Source organism: Perca flavescens, chromosome 2 (genome assembly GCF_004354835.1).
Source record: "Perca flavescens isolate YP-PL-M2 chromosome 2, PFLA_1.0, whole genome shotgun sequence".
In the NCBI taxonomy this organism is placed as follows: Eukaryota; Metazoa; Chordata; class Actinopteri; order Perciformes; family Percidae; genus Perca; species Perca flavescens.
Window position 1 is genome coordinate 19495077 of NC_041332.1, and position 18303 is coordinate 19513379.

The 18303-nt window shown below is 37.2% G+C and overlaps 2 protein-coding genes across 2 annotated transcripts in view; both read right to left on the minus strand.

The window, feature by feature from the left end:
• Positions 1–22: 22 nt before the first annotated feature.
• On the minus strand, positions 23–9899 carry LOC114573441 (zinc finger protein Gfi-1b-like). The gene is made up of 6 exons (XM_028605655.1): positions 9599–9899; positions 5935–6186; positions 5345–5589; positions 5093–5209; positions 4813–4978; positions 23–433 (listed from the first exon to the last, which is right to left on the minus strand). Exons 2-6 carry the CDS (start codon positions 6137–6139, stop codon positions 255–257), a joined length of 912 nt encoding a protein of 303 aa, XP_028461456.1. The 5' UTR covers positions 6140–6186; positions 9599–9899; the 3' UTR covers positions 23–254.
• Positions 9900–12926: 3027 nt separating this feature from the next.
• The window catches only part of evi5l (ecotropic viral integration site 5 like), a 39880-nt gene continuing 34503 nt past the window's right edge, over positions 12927–18303 (minus strand). The window contains exon 19 of the mRNA XM_028600478.1: positions 12927–18218. Within this exon, the coding sequence (XP_028456279.1) occupies positions 17901–18218 (318 nt within the window). The 3' untranslated portion in view covers positions 12927–17900. The remainder of the gene's footprint in view (positions 18219–18303) is intronic.

The window sequence follows — 18303 nt, forward strand, 5'->3', positions numbered from 1 at the left end:
AGGAACCATATGATGGCATCTCTCACTTCAATTCAACAACTTTATTAATTCCACAAGGGGCAATTACTTTTTCTCGCTGTAAACATGATGTTAACAAATAATAGTGAACTTCTTGTATATAAATATAAAAAACTGTATTTCACATACTGGGAAAAAGTAGTCAACACACTCAGTAGCTTTCTGTTCTGAATGTGTTTCCACTGGTTATTTTAAAAAAATAAAAAGGCTACGATGATGACTCGGCGGTGTCCGAGTCAGCGGTAGGTGCAGTGGTGGTCCTGGTGCTGCCTAAGGTCCACTTTGTGCTGGAAGCTGTAGAGGCAGTGAGGACAGCGGTAGGGCCGGTCGTCCATGTGTTTACGGCTGTGGGTGATGAGGTTGGAGCTCTGGCTGAATGCCTTCCCACATATCTGACACACATGGGGCTTCTCGCCTGGCAACACAACACAGCACACATCATGTAAATACACAGGATGTTCAAACTGTTGATCAAACAGACACTGCTCTGATGTGTTAAAAGTCTTTCAAGTTGGCCCCCTTTAGCCAAATTCTGACAAGATGAATAGTACTTCAATTATTGAAAATATATATATATATATATATATATATATATATATATATATATATATATATATATATATATATATATATATATATATATAAATAAATAATCAGTTAAGTCATGCATACAGTATTAAATAGCTTGTTTTGCCAAATATATTTTACAATAACAAAGACATTTGAGAGACTTCAATCAATGGATGTTTTGCTTAAAAATAACTTCAAGAAAATAGTGACATTTTGGTAAATATACAAATAAGTATGTTCACTTTCTTACTGCGAGTTAGATGAGAAGATTGATATTAGATGCTAATTATGAAGTAACAGCCAACTGCTGGTTAGCTTAGCTTAGCATAAAGACTGGAATCGGGGAAACAGCTAACCTGGCTCTGTCCAAAGATAACACAATCAAGCTCCTCTGCCAGCACCTCTTACATTTACTAATCAACATGTTATTTAATTTGTTCAAGCCATAAGAAAAACCTAAGTGTAAAAACAAGTTGTAGTTTCATGGCGAGTAATGTAAATTACTTAATTACTGGACTATTTCATGACTGGGTAAAGTGACAAGACAAGAAATAGTCCAGCACATATTGTTTTTACACTTTTTGTTCAGATTAAATGAACAAGATTTAATTTCAAGCAAACTGATGCTTTGCAGGACAAATATATATATATATTAGGGCTGTCCTTGACTAAAGAAATTCTTAGTCGACTAACACACGATTTTGTCGACTAATCGATTAGTTGATTTAATTGACAGAGCTGTGCGCTTTGAGAGGTGGTTAAGACTAGAAAAGCACAATATAAATGTAGTTAATTAACCATCTGTAAAACTGAGTTTCTCCACAATTAATCCTGCAAAAGCACCACTTTAAATCTTGTGTTTACCATGAATGTGCTCAGAAGTTTCTTGAAAATAAGTAATTAAGCATGAATAAGCATAAAAAATGACTAATCGACTAAAGAAATCTTAGTCGACGAAGACCAAAACGACCAATTAGTCGACTAATCGACTAAGAGGTGGCAGCCCTAATATATATATATATATATATATATATATATATATATATATATATATATATATATATATATATATATATATATATATATATATATATATATATATATATATATATATATATATATATATATATATATATATATATATATATATATATATATATATGTATATATATATATGTATATATATATATATATATATATATATATATATATATATATATATATATATATATATATATATGTATATATATATATATATATATATATATATATATATATATATATATATATATATATATATATATATATATATATATATATATATATATATATATATATATATATATATATATATATATATATATATATATATATATATATATATGTATATATATATATGTATATATGTATATATATATATGTATATATGTATATATGTATATATATGTATATATGTATATATGTATATATATGTATATATGTATATATGTATATATATATATATATATATATATATATATATATATATATATATATATATATATATATATATATATATATATATATATATACATATATACACATACAGTGTTGGGAGTAACTGGGAGTAAGTTGGGAGTAAAAGTAATTACAGTAATGTATTCCTTTTTGCTGTAACGCAGTAATATAACGCATTACTAATTAAATTTCGGTAATATTATACCCGTTACAATCTCAGTAACGCAAGTTACAACGCATTTTAACGCAACGTTTTTTAAGAATTTCCCAACACCGCGAAACGTTTGTTCACAGGAAAAAAAAGCCCTGAGTATTATCAGAGAATGTCTAATAAGGGGAGAACTTCCACTCTCGGGGAAATTCCGGGTTGGTACAATGGGGCTAATAGGGAGTGAGATAGAGAGTGAACAGGCTCTCCATAGACAGGCTCTGGTATTATTTCATAACATCTGTGTCCCAACAGGTGACGGTACGTCAGCTTGGACAGCAGTGTGTCCGAGCCGCTGACAGATTTAAACATGTCGGGAATTAATGTTTAGGCTTGCTAGTACACGTAAATATTATTGCATTTTATCAGCCATAGAGAGTAACTCTGCCTATAGTGGAATGGCTTCGAAAGACGACCAAAAACGCTTGTCTTTTACTGTGACCATTTACTGTTCAATATGTTTCAGTTTTACACACAAGAAAGTGAGCAACTTAGCTTGACGGAGATGTTTGCATCTAGGGTCTCACGTTCGTCTCAACACAAGCTAGCAAGAGTACACAACAGACATGTTCCGTGTAGGCTACTTCAAAATAAAAGCACTTCCTGTGACGGTTCGCAGTAAAACTAAATTACTGTTAAATAAGGTTGTGTACCTTTTCACATATCAGCTGTAAATCAAGTAGGCTACTGTAAATAATGTAAATAGTGAGTTTTAATCGCACTACAATTGACCATTTCCTTTAGACTGTTTTAAACTAAACAACATGAATTTCTTTTTCAAAGTGCTTTAAACAAACATTTTACAACAATGCAGTACTTCAATACAACTGTAAGGTAGGCCTACTTTTAATTGAGTATTTTTATTTTTTCCTTCTTGCCTATTGTACGTTTTACTTATCTATTTTTATAGCTTTAGTTACTTTGCATATCCATATTAATTATGCAAATATTATGAATAATCTATGGTGTATTAAAGTGGATAAAGAGGAGACTTTATTGATCCAGTGATGAAATTCACAAGCTCGCTGCCAAGTCAAACTTCTGCTGGTATTTTGGCGAAAGTAACTCAAAAGTAATGCAAAAGTAGTGTAACGCATTACAATTCAGAGACAGTAATATTGTAATATAACTAATAACTCTCAAATGACAGTAACTAGTAATCTATAATGTATTACATTTTGGAAGTAACTTGCCCAACACTGTGTGTGTATATATATATATATATATATATATATATATATATATATATATATATATATATATATATATTAGGGCTGTCTAAATTAACGTGTTAATTTTTGCGTTAATTTTTTAATATTTAACTCCTTAAAAAAAATTAACGAAATTAACGCAGCTGTGTTTGTTTACTTCATGTGGCGGCTGAGAAACGTAATACGTCTCCATAACACCAGGCGGCGCTACTCTGTATTGTTGCCCAAGTAATGAAAACCGGCAGCTGATTGGACGAACGCGTCACATGGGTTTGTTTTCTCCGGATATTGAGAGCCAGACTGTCATGGCGGCCGTTCAGAATACGATCTCATATTGTACTAAGATAGTTCACTGAAACATGTTTCTGAAAACATTTTAAGCGAGAAATAGGCCGTGCAGTTGCTGAATCTGTCTTCATTTCAGCTCAACAAAGGTCAGTTTAGAAGATTTTCGTCAGATTTTGAGACTAGTCACCTCACTCCGCTCGCCATTTCCGGGTGAGTCCCGACTGCCATGCCGCCGACTGAACATAGGCTCGTTGGAGATGAACTGCGCCTCGCCTGTAAAGTAGACGAGAGCAGGCGACAGCAGCCGGGGACGGTGACAAAAATCTGCTCTCAAGTCAGACAGTTTCTAGGCGTTTCCAGCAGCCTTCAGCAGGACTAAATAAGCCAAATTGTTGCTGCTGTTGTTCTGAAAGATATTAAACATTCTGAACTTAGCAGAACCTTTCTTTGTTTGTTTTTTTCTTCATATTTGCAAAGTTAAATGATTTAGCATTTAAATATCCATTGTTATAAGCTTCAGTCTCAATTTAAAAAAGCGATTCATCGCGATTAATTACAGCAAATTGTGCAATTAATTAGTTAATTTTTTTTAATCGATTGACAGCCCTAATATATATATATATATATATATATATATATATATATATATATATATACATACATACATACATACATATATAGGCAGTGGTGTTCCCATTTTCATTTCAGTCAGTGTTGCTGACTATTGTCACATATATATGTTGCACAGGTAAGAGTAAAGGGACTGTTATTGTGACAAAATACAGTATAAATGCTTGTCAGAACAATAAACATTTGTTTGGGTCGCAGATAATACTGTAAATTTGAGTTTACATGCAATCTGCTGAAAGCATTAACAATATACGCTAGTGATTAGCATTAGTGGTGCCCGGGCTAATATAAGTAGCATAGAGATGTACTACAAAATGAAACAGCAGTTCAGTTTAATAATTTCATATAAATGAGGTCAGCATATTAGAAACAGCCAAAGGGGAAACCCACCGGTGTGTATGAAGGTGTGTTTTTTCATGTCAGACTTCTGGTGGAACCTTTTGCCACAGTACTGGCAGGGGTAGGGACGGGTGTCTGAATGTATGAGCAGATGAGTAGTGAGGGTGGAGGAGCGCTTGAACACTTTTCCACACACTGTACAGCCAAATGTCCTCTCCTAAAACAACAGGTACTGTGGTTATGGATTCAGGCACCTCATATGTGCATGACATTGATTGTTTTAGTGTGAGATAGTAAGATAATTCCATATAAGAAGAAATGTGATGCTGACCTTGCCCCTGCACGATGACCGCTCAGTATCTGTCCTGCTGGACTTGTTGTGTGCTGGTGCTCTGCTTCCGTGACTCTTGCATATGTGAGTCTTCAAACTTGACAAACATGAAAATACCTGCAAAGACAAGATGAACATCACTTTAACACGTTAAAATAACTTCAGACTTCAGGAGAGCAGAAGGCGGGAAACTACCTCTAGAAATACCATGGAAACCGTGAAAAAAAACGTAAACTGGAAGGGATGCCATACTTTGCTACAGAGTGGACACTCTTGCCTCGGAGCACTGATCTTCAAGCAGCCACTGCTCCTGATCCCCCTCAGGATGTGAGGGTGCTGAGTCAAATCTCCCAGTCCCACAGACAGTTTGTCTCGATACTCTGAGCTCACATGAGGCCTGGACCATACAGCTGGTGTGGGAGGCCGAGACTCGTCTTTCTCCACAGGGCTTAAAGTTTTTGAGTTGACAGGACTGCAGGGCTCAGCAGATCTACAGTCTGAGTATAAAGACAGACAGGTAAGTTGACTGGCTGCTATTTATGCAAACGTCTGGAACCTTGGATTCATGATACACCTTTGAATATTTCAATAGCATATGTACGATTATCAGAATTATTTGAATAATGGCTCAGAAAATTGTCACACAACAAAAATAAATACAAAAATAAATATATTCTCCATACATCCTCTACTTTAAACCCGTCATTGCCGCTTACTAGAAATCATTTTGGTTTTTAAAAATTATCTAGGAAGTGTTTTGTGTATTTGTTGTCTCTGTGAAACAATGCTTGTGATAAAGACTTATCCAAATGAAAAAAATATGAATTAGCTCTGTCACCCACCATAAGATTTGGGACTGAATGGCTGAAGGTGATTACTTCCATTAGAGAGGCAGTCAGCAGGAAGGTCCTGCTGCAGTAATGCGATGGCTACTGCATCATTATCTGGTGTTTCTGATGTGGAGTACTGCATGGACGTATTCCTGGACCCAGTCTTTTTTCCTAGGTGGTGCAGCCCTCCTCGCTTCACCAAGAAAGAACGAGGCATCACTCAAAAGGGAAGAAGATCTGCTCTACACCTGAAATCAAAGTTATCTAGAGGGGGTTAAAAAAATACAATGTATTATTGATTGAATTCAATTTGGCACAGCCTGTGCTCTCCCACAGACCAGATGAATCCTTTACCTTTTCCTTTTCTAAATCTTAGTGGTTACGTATTTACATATGTTATGGAAACTAAACCAAATTAGTATACTCTGCAGCAGTAGTTTATATGTAGTGTACCACCTGACCCTAACACTAAAACGATGGACCCAAAGTGTTACATGTGATATTTGTACTGCCCAAAAGAGGGCAGCAGAACTGTACATTCAATAGTTTGTTTCCTACTTGAATCATTGTAATTAACATATGATATAGTTTTGTTCATACCATTGGCGATTTTAGACCCTTTTTAGGGATGCTCAAACTAAAAAAAAGATTTTTTAAATATATATATTTTTTAAATCTATTTTAGTGCTTCAAGTTAGAGTTTGCAAACTTGTCTGTTAGTGACAGAGGACAAACAATTACAGGTTCAAAGGGCTGTCGCCATGATATGGACCTGTAACCCAGTAGTAGTAGTATGTTCCCTGTGTACAACAGTAGTAGTATGTTCCCTGTGTACAGCAGTAGTAGTAGTATGTTCCCTGTGTACAACAGTAGTAGTAGTAGTATATTCCCTGTGTACAACAATAGTAGTAGTATGTTCCCTGTGAACAACAGTAGTAGTAGTATGTTCCCTGTGTACAGCAGTAGCAGCCCAGTCAAGGAAAGGTTTAACAGAAAAGTAGTTTTGGCCAATCGGCTGAGTCTCGCTCTACTCGGTCAAAAGGAGAGCAGGAGTGCGGTTGTCAACGTTCCCAGAGAAGAAGTTGGTAATTTCATGGCGCAGATTAGAACCCAAATTGAAACGTAGGCAACTAAAATTGCTGAATGTTAGAACATTGTGTCAAATTGGTCGTTATTACTGTGACTTATAAAGTGTCAGGTTTAGTTCCATCGTAGTGTTAATAGTGAAAAAACGTTAGTAGCTAAAACAGTAGCAAGCTCAGAGATTATTGGCTAATTAAATTACTGATTTATCAGGGGCACTGTATCCGTGTCACATTCTCATTAGGGGCTGAGCCACCCTAAAGGTCTGAGCCTAGAATTGCCCCTGGTTCATACTGTTGAACAGACAAAGAATGGGATCATCAGAAAGGACATCGTTTGGTGTTGACAACATGTAGATTACAACATAACGATAGGTTACAGCGGGTTAGTTGTTACAGATGATACATTGTTTTTGTTTTGTTTTTGGCCATCAATCTTGACATGTAGCTATAGATAGGCCTATATAAAAAGTAAAATAAATATACCCTAAAATATGTGATTTACTTAAATATCAGGCCTTTTATTAAGTGACAGAGAAGTTAGCCTTCTTGTTTCAACTATTGTTTCTGCTTTATTCTTGTTTCTGCCTTTGCTAGCTTTGCACATCTGGATTTTGGCAGCTTTTCCCCTTGCAGACCTGTTCAAGCTCTCAGCCTGGATGTTGAACTGTGATCTCACAGATTTGTTTCACACAGGGGTGCTCTAAAAAGTTTTATTTTCATGGACCTCTCTGTGTTTTGGTCTGATCATTGCTGGGCCAGTTTACCTGCCCCCGAATCTTTTTCTTCTTGTTCCGTCTTTTAAATTCTGCTTTATAAACTCCAGGTGGCCGGTCAGATGCCGTTTAGGCAGCAGTGGCTTACTTGACACTAAAGGCCTCATCACTGCAGAAATGTTTCTCCCATGTGTGGAGCTGCTACGCTACATTCACACTGCAGGTGAAAGTGCGCCAAATATGATTAAAACTGACATTTAGACTTACATTCAAACCTGGTTTGTGACACTTGTGACACAAAAAGTCACATCAGAACTGCAAATATAACACTTTACTAACAGCAACGCATTTCATGACTAACACTCGAGCAAAGGTGAAGCTGCAGTGGAGGATTTCAGTGGAGGACACGGAGGTGTAAAGCAAAAAACATGTTACATGTTTATTTAAAAAAAAGAAAACTTAAAATGATAGATTAAGAAGAATAAAACAAGCTGCTGTAAATTATCTTCTATCTTCACTTAGTAGATAACAGTAAAGCATCACTCCATGGGAGGACAGACCTCTCACTTTTACAAAATAATGGTGGACAGTTTCCAGATCTTCTTAGAAAATAAAAGGCTTGTGTGAACATAAATGACGAGATTACTGCAGAGGATTGGCAAGACATCTGCTCAAATGCTCAAACACAATCAATAAAGACTTGCTTTAAATTTCACCGACATAAACGGATTATGACACCAACCGTGTTCAATCAATTTAATACCTGTATTCCTGATATATGTATTAAATGTGGAACACAGAAAGGCATGTGACTTTAGATATTCTCTTTTATGTAACATACACAAGGTTGTTTGCAGTGGTGAAAGAAGAACTCAGAGATATTATACTATATACGGTATAGGTACCAATACAGCAATCTAAAAACACTCCAAGTAGAAGTCCTGCATTCAACATTCTACTTAAGTAAAGTAGAAATAAAAGTATTATCAGCTAAATATACTTAAAAGTATCACCAAAGCACTTGTTCTGCAGAAAATCTGCCCCTGTGAATTATATATTGTATATTACATTATAAGATTGTTAATACGGTACTAATGCCATAATGCCATTAATTTAATAAGAAGCTAAATCACATTTTATGTGATATATCTGGCTATGAGGAACTTTGTTTGATTGATGAAATATATTCAATTATTTATTTAATTTGTATACTTCTTTGCATGAGCATGTTAGTGTTACATCTTTTGTTTTAGTACTGTTTAGTTCAGAAGGATGACATGTTAGAACTGGTGTTGAATATTGACTGAACAACATAATGTGTACAGTCAAACTAAATTTGTCCTATATTCCCCGTCACATTCAGTATGTATATCTGTCACGATATTAACAGAGGAGCAAAGGCGTTGCAATACAATTGACAGCTGTTTTGTGCTTTATATTTCTTTTAAACTGTGTTTGCCATAAATCATAAACATTGTTTATGAACTCTGGTAATCACTAAAAGATAATGTGTCAACTGACTGACATTACATTTAAAAAGCATCTTGTAACAGGTTGTTTGTGCATACTTTTACTCTTCCCTCTGTATAATAAACGAAACCATTCAGGAAAAGATCCACATTGAGATAATTACTAAACTAACTGATTATCATCTAAATGCATACAACAATTGATTTGATTGATATGGATCATTACTTCTGAAATAATTCAACAGAATTAGTTTTAGCCTACCGTTTAGTCAAAGAGCCCAAAAGCGTTTTCCTTTAAATCATCATGTACAATAGAAAACATAAGCATCAACAAACCAAAGCTGTAGCAGCTTTCATTTAACCAAAAAATATGAAGGTACTTTTCATAAATAAATATGCAAAAACTCACCAGATTTTTACATCCCACCAGTTCTTCTTAACGTCACACACAAACTTCACAATAAGAATTTAACTGGGAAAAAAAGTCTAATGAGACAACGTGGAGTCAGCCTGGATTGCGAGCCGTTGATGTTCTCTGCAGGTCGTGAGATGACAGTAGAAACGGACGAGGAAGTGTTTCAGCTCAGACACCTCTGAGCCGACAACCACACTGCTTCCTCACATACAAACCCCAAACACTGCACGCTCACAGCAGCACGGAATCTAGAATTTATCTAGACAGATGAAGCCGAAGCGTGAGGAAAGACTATGCTGAAAATTCTTCAGAAAGTGTTGACACACATGTTGACACAGTCAGGTTACAAAATAACCACGGAGGTCAATTTTAAAAGAAGCTTGCTGATGCAACAGCAGAATCCTTTCCATAGTATTCATAGAAAAAGTATTGCACATTAATGAGAACGAGAAGTGGGGGTGTGAAAAGTTGTGTTAAAAGGTGATAAACTATAAAACACACACAAATGAGCCACATCACTCCACTGACATGTTCCTTCATTATGAACATGGGCACTGCAGCTTCGTGCTAAATGTGTATTAATCCACTGCTGAAAATATTTCCTCCTATTTGAGTAACGTTTGCTACAAACTACAGTGGCCAGCTGTTTACTGAGCCTTTTTAAAAAAAACAACTGTACATCAAAGTCGTCAGTAGAAACACATGGGCTGAGTAGGTGAGTAGAAAGCAGTGAGAGATGGACTAACAGTTTGTTAGTTTTGGTCTTTTAATGGGATTTGTTAACATTAGAATAATATTGAATAAGGCCAGCTTTATCCTTTCATTTAATTGTACTTGTGTAATCACAGAGACGTCTTAGTTTTAAAGGTATTTCTGGTGGCATTCAAGCTTTGAAGGAAGAAGAAATTGACATCATGGAGGACATATTTATACTAAAGATTTTGTGAAATTAAGAACGGTGGACTGAAAAATGCATCATCACGCTATATGTATATTCATCACTAAGTTTGTTTGTAAAGAAATATTTTAATCTGTAAACAGGAAGTCACTGTGCCATCACAACTGACAAAAATAACTGTAAATGTAATGTAAATGTAGCTTCTAATCCTTTGTAAATGTAGGTATAACATGTTCATCTGTATATGTAAACATTGAGAAATATATGTCAGTTAGTAGTAGGCCTATTTATGCTGTTTAGAATGAGTGGGAAATATCTGATTATACTAAACTATCTAAACTGCTATTTTAGTCATTTAGTCTGATCTTATTAGCATGTTTTGTAATTTGAGGTATATTGTACGGTGGCCGACGGGGGCAAACGCACTGCAACTTAAGGAAACACACAAATAGACAAAACAGGCAAATTAAGAAAACATCTTCATAAATTTGACAACACATGCGCAGCATTTAGCAAACACGCTGCAAATACACACAACACAACCAAATACACAAACGCGCTGCAAATACAGAAACTATGCAAAAAGAAAAGCACACAATCCCCGAAAACAAATGCAACAAAAAAAAAACCCGCTGCATATTACACAACGGAAGTTCTCCAGGCCTCTAGGGGGAGCGCTAAGTAAAAAGGCTTGATTTTGGACCCCATGTGGGGGGGGGGAGCGCTCTGCTTTTTTAGTACTACGAGTTTACAGACACGTCTCTGCTGATTGAGTATCACCTGTGCCATGAGCCAATTAACTAGAGACACACGCACCAAACGAGAGAAAACATATCTCAAACATAGACTTAATACTTACAGTCTGTTCAACTCAAGGGGGTAAGCGAGCATCCGGGAAATACCTCTATACCTCCATACCTCCTATGGGGAGATTCTGAGGCTAACAAGCCATCACCTTCCATTGACTGCCATTCATTTTGGCATCACTTTGACAGCGAATAACTTTACATCTGAAGCATTTAAAGACTATTTGTCCATTGTGTCTATGGTTCCACTTAGCACTCCCCCTAGAGGCCTAGAGAACTTCTGTTGTGTAATCTGGATGCAGCGTTTTTTTTGGGGATTGTGTGCTTTTCTTTTTGCATCGTTTCTGTATTTGCAGCGCATTTGTGTATTTGCAGCGCGTTTACTAAATGCTGCATGTGTTGTCAAATTAATGAAGAGGTTTTCTTAATTTGCTTGTGTTTTGTCTATTTGCGTGTGTTTCATTATGTTTGCCCCTGTCGACCACCGTACTATTGTGTTCTTTAGTAAAATGTAATTTAACAGCATTTTGACTGAGTCAGATGTGTTGACCCTTTTTCAATGTTTATGTTACCTCTTTTACTCTAAACAAGACATGTATTAGCAAGCCAATGTTCATTTTGCCAGTTAGTACAGTTAGCTATACCTGACAGTTACTGAGTCTATATATTCAGTAATAATTAATCTCTACTGTCACAGCCCGGCTCTTATATTGGGACAAAAAAAACAGACACACATTGGTATAGTATCTAATGAAGTAATTTCTTTACCACTAAATAGAATGGATGGGAGGAATCTGTAAAGTCAGTAGTGTAGGGAGTGGTTGAGTTCAAATGTGCTGCATTAAGAAATTGTGCTGTTAAAAAAAAAAAAAAAGGAAAAGGAACCAGAAGCCACAACACAGAGGTTGAGGTGAGGAAATCTGCCCGAAGACCAGCTGCTGCTCTGGTTTAAATGCATTGGTCCCATGTCGCTGCGTACCCTCCAACAGGTCTGCAGCCCTGGGGACAGAAAGCAAAGCGCACCAAGCAGAAGGGCCGTCCCACTGCATAAAAACTAGTTTGTGTGGGGCAACCTGTTTTAACCCTCTGAAGACGAAAGACGCACCTGCGCGTCCAAACAATGTTTGACAAAACTCCTACTCAAAAAGCAATTTTTGATTTACTATTTTAATTATATATAACCTAAGACTTTGGTAAATTAATTTCAAGCACCGAGACAATTTGTACAACACATCCGAAGTTAGGTTGGTTTTCAAAAGAGATTTGAGGAATTTCAAAAAGCCAACATTAATGTTTCTCTAGCGCCAAATTATCTCTTTACACATTGCTCTAGAAAAAATGTGGCCATCACTATTAGGAAAGCTAAGTTTGTTCTGAACATTTTGATAAGAAACACATGGGGATCAGTTATCTGCAAATACCCTAAAAAGGTAAATTTAAGAAGATATGTGAAAATGCCCCTAGACCTCAGAGGGTTAATGTAGTAATGCATAAATCTCGACTTAGTAGAAGACTTACATTATAACAAAGCTAAATTACACTAAACTACTGTCATAACTAACATTTGAGTAAATATAACCCCCAGTAATAAACAACAACAACCCAATCAGACCTTTGCAAAGGTGCAATGTCAAAGTTTATTTTGTATCATTCATAGGATACAGAACACTGAAATGTATTTTTTTTTTTCCCCATCATACTGGAATTTATATAATCTGTACTGTCATTTAATATATTTGATAACAACATCAGTTGAATTGCAAGACAGAAAGAGAGAGGGTGGGCAAGGTTCCTGGGTATGATGCTGTGGATATCCAACAGCCGTCACATACAGTACATACATCTGAGAAATCCTACACTAGACTAACCCGGACGAACACAGTCTGTGAGGAAAAACCCATCTGTGACACACTGTTTTGCACTGCATTGTCCAATTCCCCACTTTAAATCAGGGAAAAGGTGTGTGGATGTTCCAGTTTCAAGATGATAAATCTGGAGCAACACAGTGTGATCGTATTTCAGTCCACACAAAATTCACTTTATATTACATGGCTGTTTAATGAAGGGCTGTACTGACTGACTTGTTGGATCAAACCACCATTGAACATACATAAAATGGTTTAGCATAGTGTGTAAATCTACCGACCAATATGGCACATTATGTTTAATCATTATCGTATGACGTAATGCTGTTAGCATGAGAAACCAAAGTACTTATAAAAATAATATTAAGGATGAGAGCTAGTACCATATTCAAAAGTAATTTACAAACATATCAAAATGTTTCGTCACAGTAGATAGAGTTGTATTTAGACGGTGGTGAGAACAGAGCACCATCACTGAACAGCAGTGTACAGGTGTGTTATAATGTGTTGAAGGACACTGAGCACTGATCTGAGTCCAGATTAGGGTTCTTTTTGGATGAAAGCTTCCCACAATTAGTTTATGCATTTAGATTTTTTGACTAAAATCTAAACTGAAATATTAAAGTTATAGTCCTTAAGATTTCAGCTGTGGTGGGCAACACCCTTGGTTAGCAGTAGGAGTGGCAAATGCATTTTAATAATACGGCTCCCCGAGATCAGTTTGAAACATGCTTTGACTGGTTACTCTGTCAGAAATGCAACAGAAGAACTTCTCCATATGTTCACAGTGCAGACGTTCAAATTATGGGCTGAGAGGATTTACCGCTTGACAACGTTTTGATAAAGACTAAAGGTCAAGTTATGCTTGAAAATAAGTAGTAAAATGGGTTGTCTGATCACGTCGGAAGGCAAGTGTTTATAGCTGCTTCGAATAGCCTGCAGTCATAAAGACGGGGAGACGCGATATTTAATGTGTACAAATCAAATCAAAAGTAACCGAAATAGTTGTCAACAATGAATTTCAAACCCAGATTACTTTTCTCACCACTGCACAGCTGGCCAATCAATCCCAGCATGAAGTGGATGTGAATGTTGGGCTCGTCAGTTTTGGAGAGTTACAGAAATTGTCGGACACAACCTCACCCCTGGTCCGACCGTGGGGCGCTGCGGTGGGAAGGGGTTTCCAAATCTATTCGACCAGCCTTTAAGCAATTTTGACAGAGTATACTGTCAAATGTTTTTCGACTCATGATCCAATGTTTCCTTTTGCATTACTGCACATGAAAAGCACGCATGCACCAGTTTATGTCTTCTGCATCATGTCCAGTACATGAATCTATCTTTTCCTGTAAATCCTTTGAATCCCACAAGGGAAGGACGGGCACCACCAGTAACAATGAAAACTACTATATGGGAAGGCAAATACAGAATGTAAATGCCTTGAATAGATACATATGATAAAAAAAGAATGAGGTTTGATAGACTGATCTCAAGGATTATAGCTTCAAGTGAAAAATTCTGCCATTTATGATCCAAAGTAAAAAGGCCCTAAATTTCATGCTCAACAGAGCCGATGCCAGTCTGTACATACTAAGAACTAGAAGAAACTCAACACCATTTGTACAATGCTCATTTGGTCTGATGACATCCAAACACTGATTTCAGTGTAGAGATTTCAGTTGCTACACCCAGCAATGACCACTAAAAGGCTGTTATTTGCAACAGTATGGTGGGCAAACCAACATCCTCTTTAGCTTTTTAATGGTGATTACGGGAAGATCCAATTTCCTTATTTCTTAGAAGATAAGAATGATTCTCTCCTTTACTAGTCCTTCATTTGTATTGCACGTAAAAGTGGGCCTTTAGAGAAAATCCTTCAACATCAGTCCGAAGAACCATGGAGCACAATACAAAGTCAGGATGGATAATCTTGGAGCAAAGTACTTAGATAACGTCACAGCCCCTCTGAAGATGTGAATAAAATAATAAATGATCCTACCATGAATCCGTTCGCCCCCACCATCTCTCACTGCTTAATGACATGAGCAGAGACTTCCTCTTTCCCTGTAGTGCAAAAAGCAGATCACTGCTTTACATATGGCACCCTGTTTGATAAAACTATACACACTCACCATCTTCAGTAAGACACTTGACTGACCGTGATACAGATTTAAATCCTATCCATATACTTTTGTTCCTGTTACACTGTATATTTCATATCTCTCCATTCATTTTACACCCTTTTTTCTACACAGAATATATTAATGTTTGATATGTAAAATATTTCCCACCCACACACTCTCTGTTGGCATCCTTATGCTATGAACTACTCCCTCCACTTTCATTGGCCCACATGCTGCTGTTTTAGCTGTCAAAAAGTGATATATGCACATAACCTGGTGATTCTAGATCAGCACTGTTACCTGGATTTCTTTTGACTTGTATGGGACACTGATAATTAAAGGAACTGTTTGATGTTTGGGAGAGGACTGACACCACTCTCATGTCTGTCTGTTAAATATGAAGCTACAGCAAGGAGATGGTTATCTTAGCTTAACATAAAGACAGGAAACAGCTAACCTTGCTCTGTCCAAAGGTTAAACCTCTAACTAATAACATTTATGTTGTTTGTTTGAAGAGACTAAAAAAACGATGTCACTTTTGAAAGGGGAAATAACACATTAGGGCTAACTTTTGCTCAATTTAATACTCACAGGGTTTTTATTAGCTGCTACAGCCTCACTTGCCCCAGTAGGACTAGTTGCTTATAATGCTAAGCTAACGCTAGCAAAACTTAGGTAGATATTATTGCATTATATTTGTAACTGGCATTACTGAGTCAGTGATTGACTTTATGAACCTCTTGTACTTGTGCTAATGTTCCTTTAGCGTTTACAATGATACATGTACCACCCGTGGCCACAATTCAGTTACTTAGTCCCGTCCAAAAACTGATAAAACAAGTTTACTTGCTGGACTTTATCTTGACTGTGCACAGGAAGTTACTATGCCCAGCTAAGCTAAGCTAACCATCTCCTCCTGTTTGTGGATCCTATTTGACAGATAGGAGATCAGTGTCAATCTTCGGTTACACTTGAAGTTTACTATATAAGAGTGACATGACACTGTCAATAACGTGTCATAAAACATTATAAACAAGTCATAAACGCTTTTTTAGTAAGGGTCATTCGATTTTGTCATGACAAGTTATGGTTAGGGTTAGGGTTCATGTGTCATGACAGTGTCATGTCACTCTTATGTAGAAAACTTCAAGTAAAGTTTTACCCAATCTTCTCATCCAATTCTAAGCATGACAGCAAATAAGTGTCCTAAAACGTCAAACTATTCCTTTAACTCACACAAAAACAATGATCATGATTGGTTTTAAAAGAAAGCCAACTTGTTCCCATCACTGCTAAATGTAAAATGAAGCTCCAGGGAGGAATCAAGTTAAACAGTTTTCAGATTTGATCAGTCTGCACAGTAGTTGTCATCCTAATCTATGGCAGTAAACAGGAGGTTGCATGTCAACCTCACAAAGATAAAAAAAAAAAAAATATTACAACAGAAAGAACAAAATGGAAGAAGTAAATCCAAAATCATAGCAGCACATTTTCCGTCTCTGAAACACTCGGTGTCACAGTAAACCTGTAACAGACGACTAGTTGGCACAAAGGACGGTGTAGAAGGCTTGGTCTCTGTCGGTATCTCTACACTCCTATAGTTTCATATAGATATATAAAAAATAAAACAAATATCAAAATAAATTATAACATATAAATAATTAAAAAACAAACAAAAGATTTGGCAATGTCTAGTTTCTTCCTTCCTTCCTTGTCCTGTGGGTTATGGTGAATGTGTTTTGACATGAGCTGTTGTTTTAACTCGCTTGGCTTCTCACCATCTACAAGCCACAGACACAGACAACACACATATTTACTGTAGTATGTTAAAGTGTTAATGATTCATTAATGAATGCCATCTTGCGATATCCCTACAGTTTGACGGGTACGTATTCCTACACTGCACCTCTCCTTCTCGGACTCACTCATTTTCTTTTTAACACAGAGGTAAATGGATGGCTGATAGGATTTTTTGTGCGTGTCTTTCTATTGAGAGCATAAAAAGGGAAAAGAGAGGATAAAGATGTATTTAACTCTGAACCAATCATGAAGAAGAGTCATATAAGGGTAGACCGAGCATACAGTGTGTCAAGTGTCTATCACTCAGTTTATAGGGAGAGGGAAGAGTTCTTTTCTGTCTACCCATGTTCCACTCCTCGTCAGTCACAGGTTCAGGCCCAGTGGTTCGATCTAGAGCAGCGATAGGCAACACTAGTCTTGCTTGTCCAGTTTCAGTCCATTTTGTTTGTGTGTGTGTCATATGTTTGTGTTCAGATGGTTTCTGGCGCGGTTACACGTGGGAACAAGGAGAGAGGCTTTACATTACCTCTTTGACAGGGAACACAGGATCGGACAGTGTGGGGAACAAGGTGATGGAGACACTAACGGGAGAGCGGAGAGACAACAGGAAGTGATGATCACAAGAGGTCCGATCAATGCCACTATGTCTGCATCAAGTTAAAAGGTAAACACTGGAAAAGCCGAGGTGGCGCACTGGATTGGATAATACAGCTCCAGTTTACAGTAGCAGTCCCGTCCTGTAGAGCTCTAGTGTCTCTTTAGCTCAAAGAAATCCAATGCAACCTTCACACCCCCCTCCAGGTCTCAGTTATCCAGCGCCTCGGCGCACACCATGCTGCCGTACAGCTGCTGTGGGTCGGGATGTGTCAGAACCCGCTCCTCTGCCTCGCTGTCCGTGCTGCCCTCGCTGTCGAGGCGGGCAGATGGGTGACATGGACCGGACAGACTGGGGTAAAGGGCGTTGGGAGGCAGCGGGCTGGGGAGGAGGTCCTCGTCTGAGCTCAGATAGTCCCCCTCGGCGGAGGCGGGGCTGGCCAGACACAGATCCTGGTAGTTGGTACATCCGCCTCCACTGCTGACCCTGGAGCTGGGGGCCGCCTTCTGCCCTCGCAACTGCCTGATCTGAATACAGAGAAGGAGGTTTTACTTTAGTTGGCCCTACAGTTTTGTCTATACATCAGTGATCCCGAGAAAAGACCAACAATGT

Bases quoted from the DNA above. Each gene is read 5' to 3' on its own strand.
- LOC114573441 (XM_028605655.1), bottom strand. From the start codon at position 6,139: ATGCCTCGTTCTTTCTTGGTGAAGCGAGGAGGGCTGCACCACCTAGGA. The intron at 5,590-5,934 runs GTGGGTGACAGA...CTTTATACTCAG, and splicing joins ATTCAGTCCCAAATCTTATG to ACTGTAGATCTGCTGAGCCC. The intron at 5,210-5,344 runs GTATGGCATCCC...TTGTCTTTGCAG, and splicing joins AGTGTCCACTCTGTAGCAAA to GTATTTTCATGTTTGTCAAG.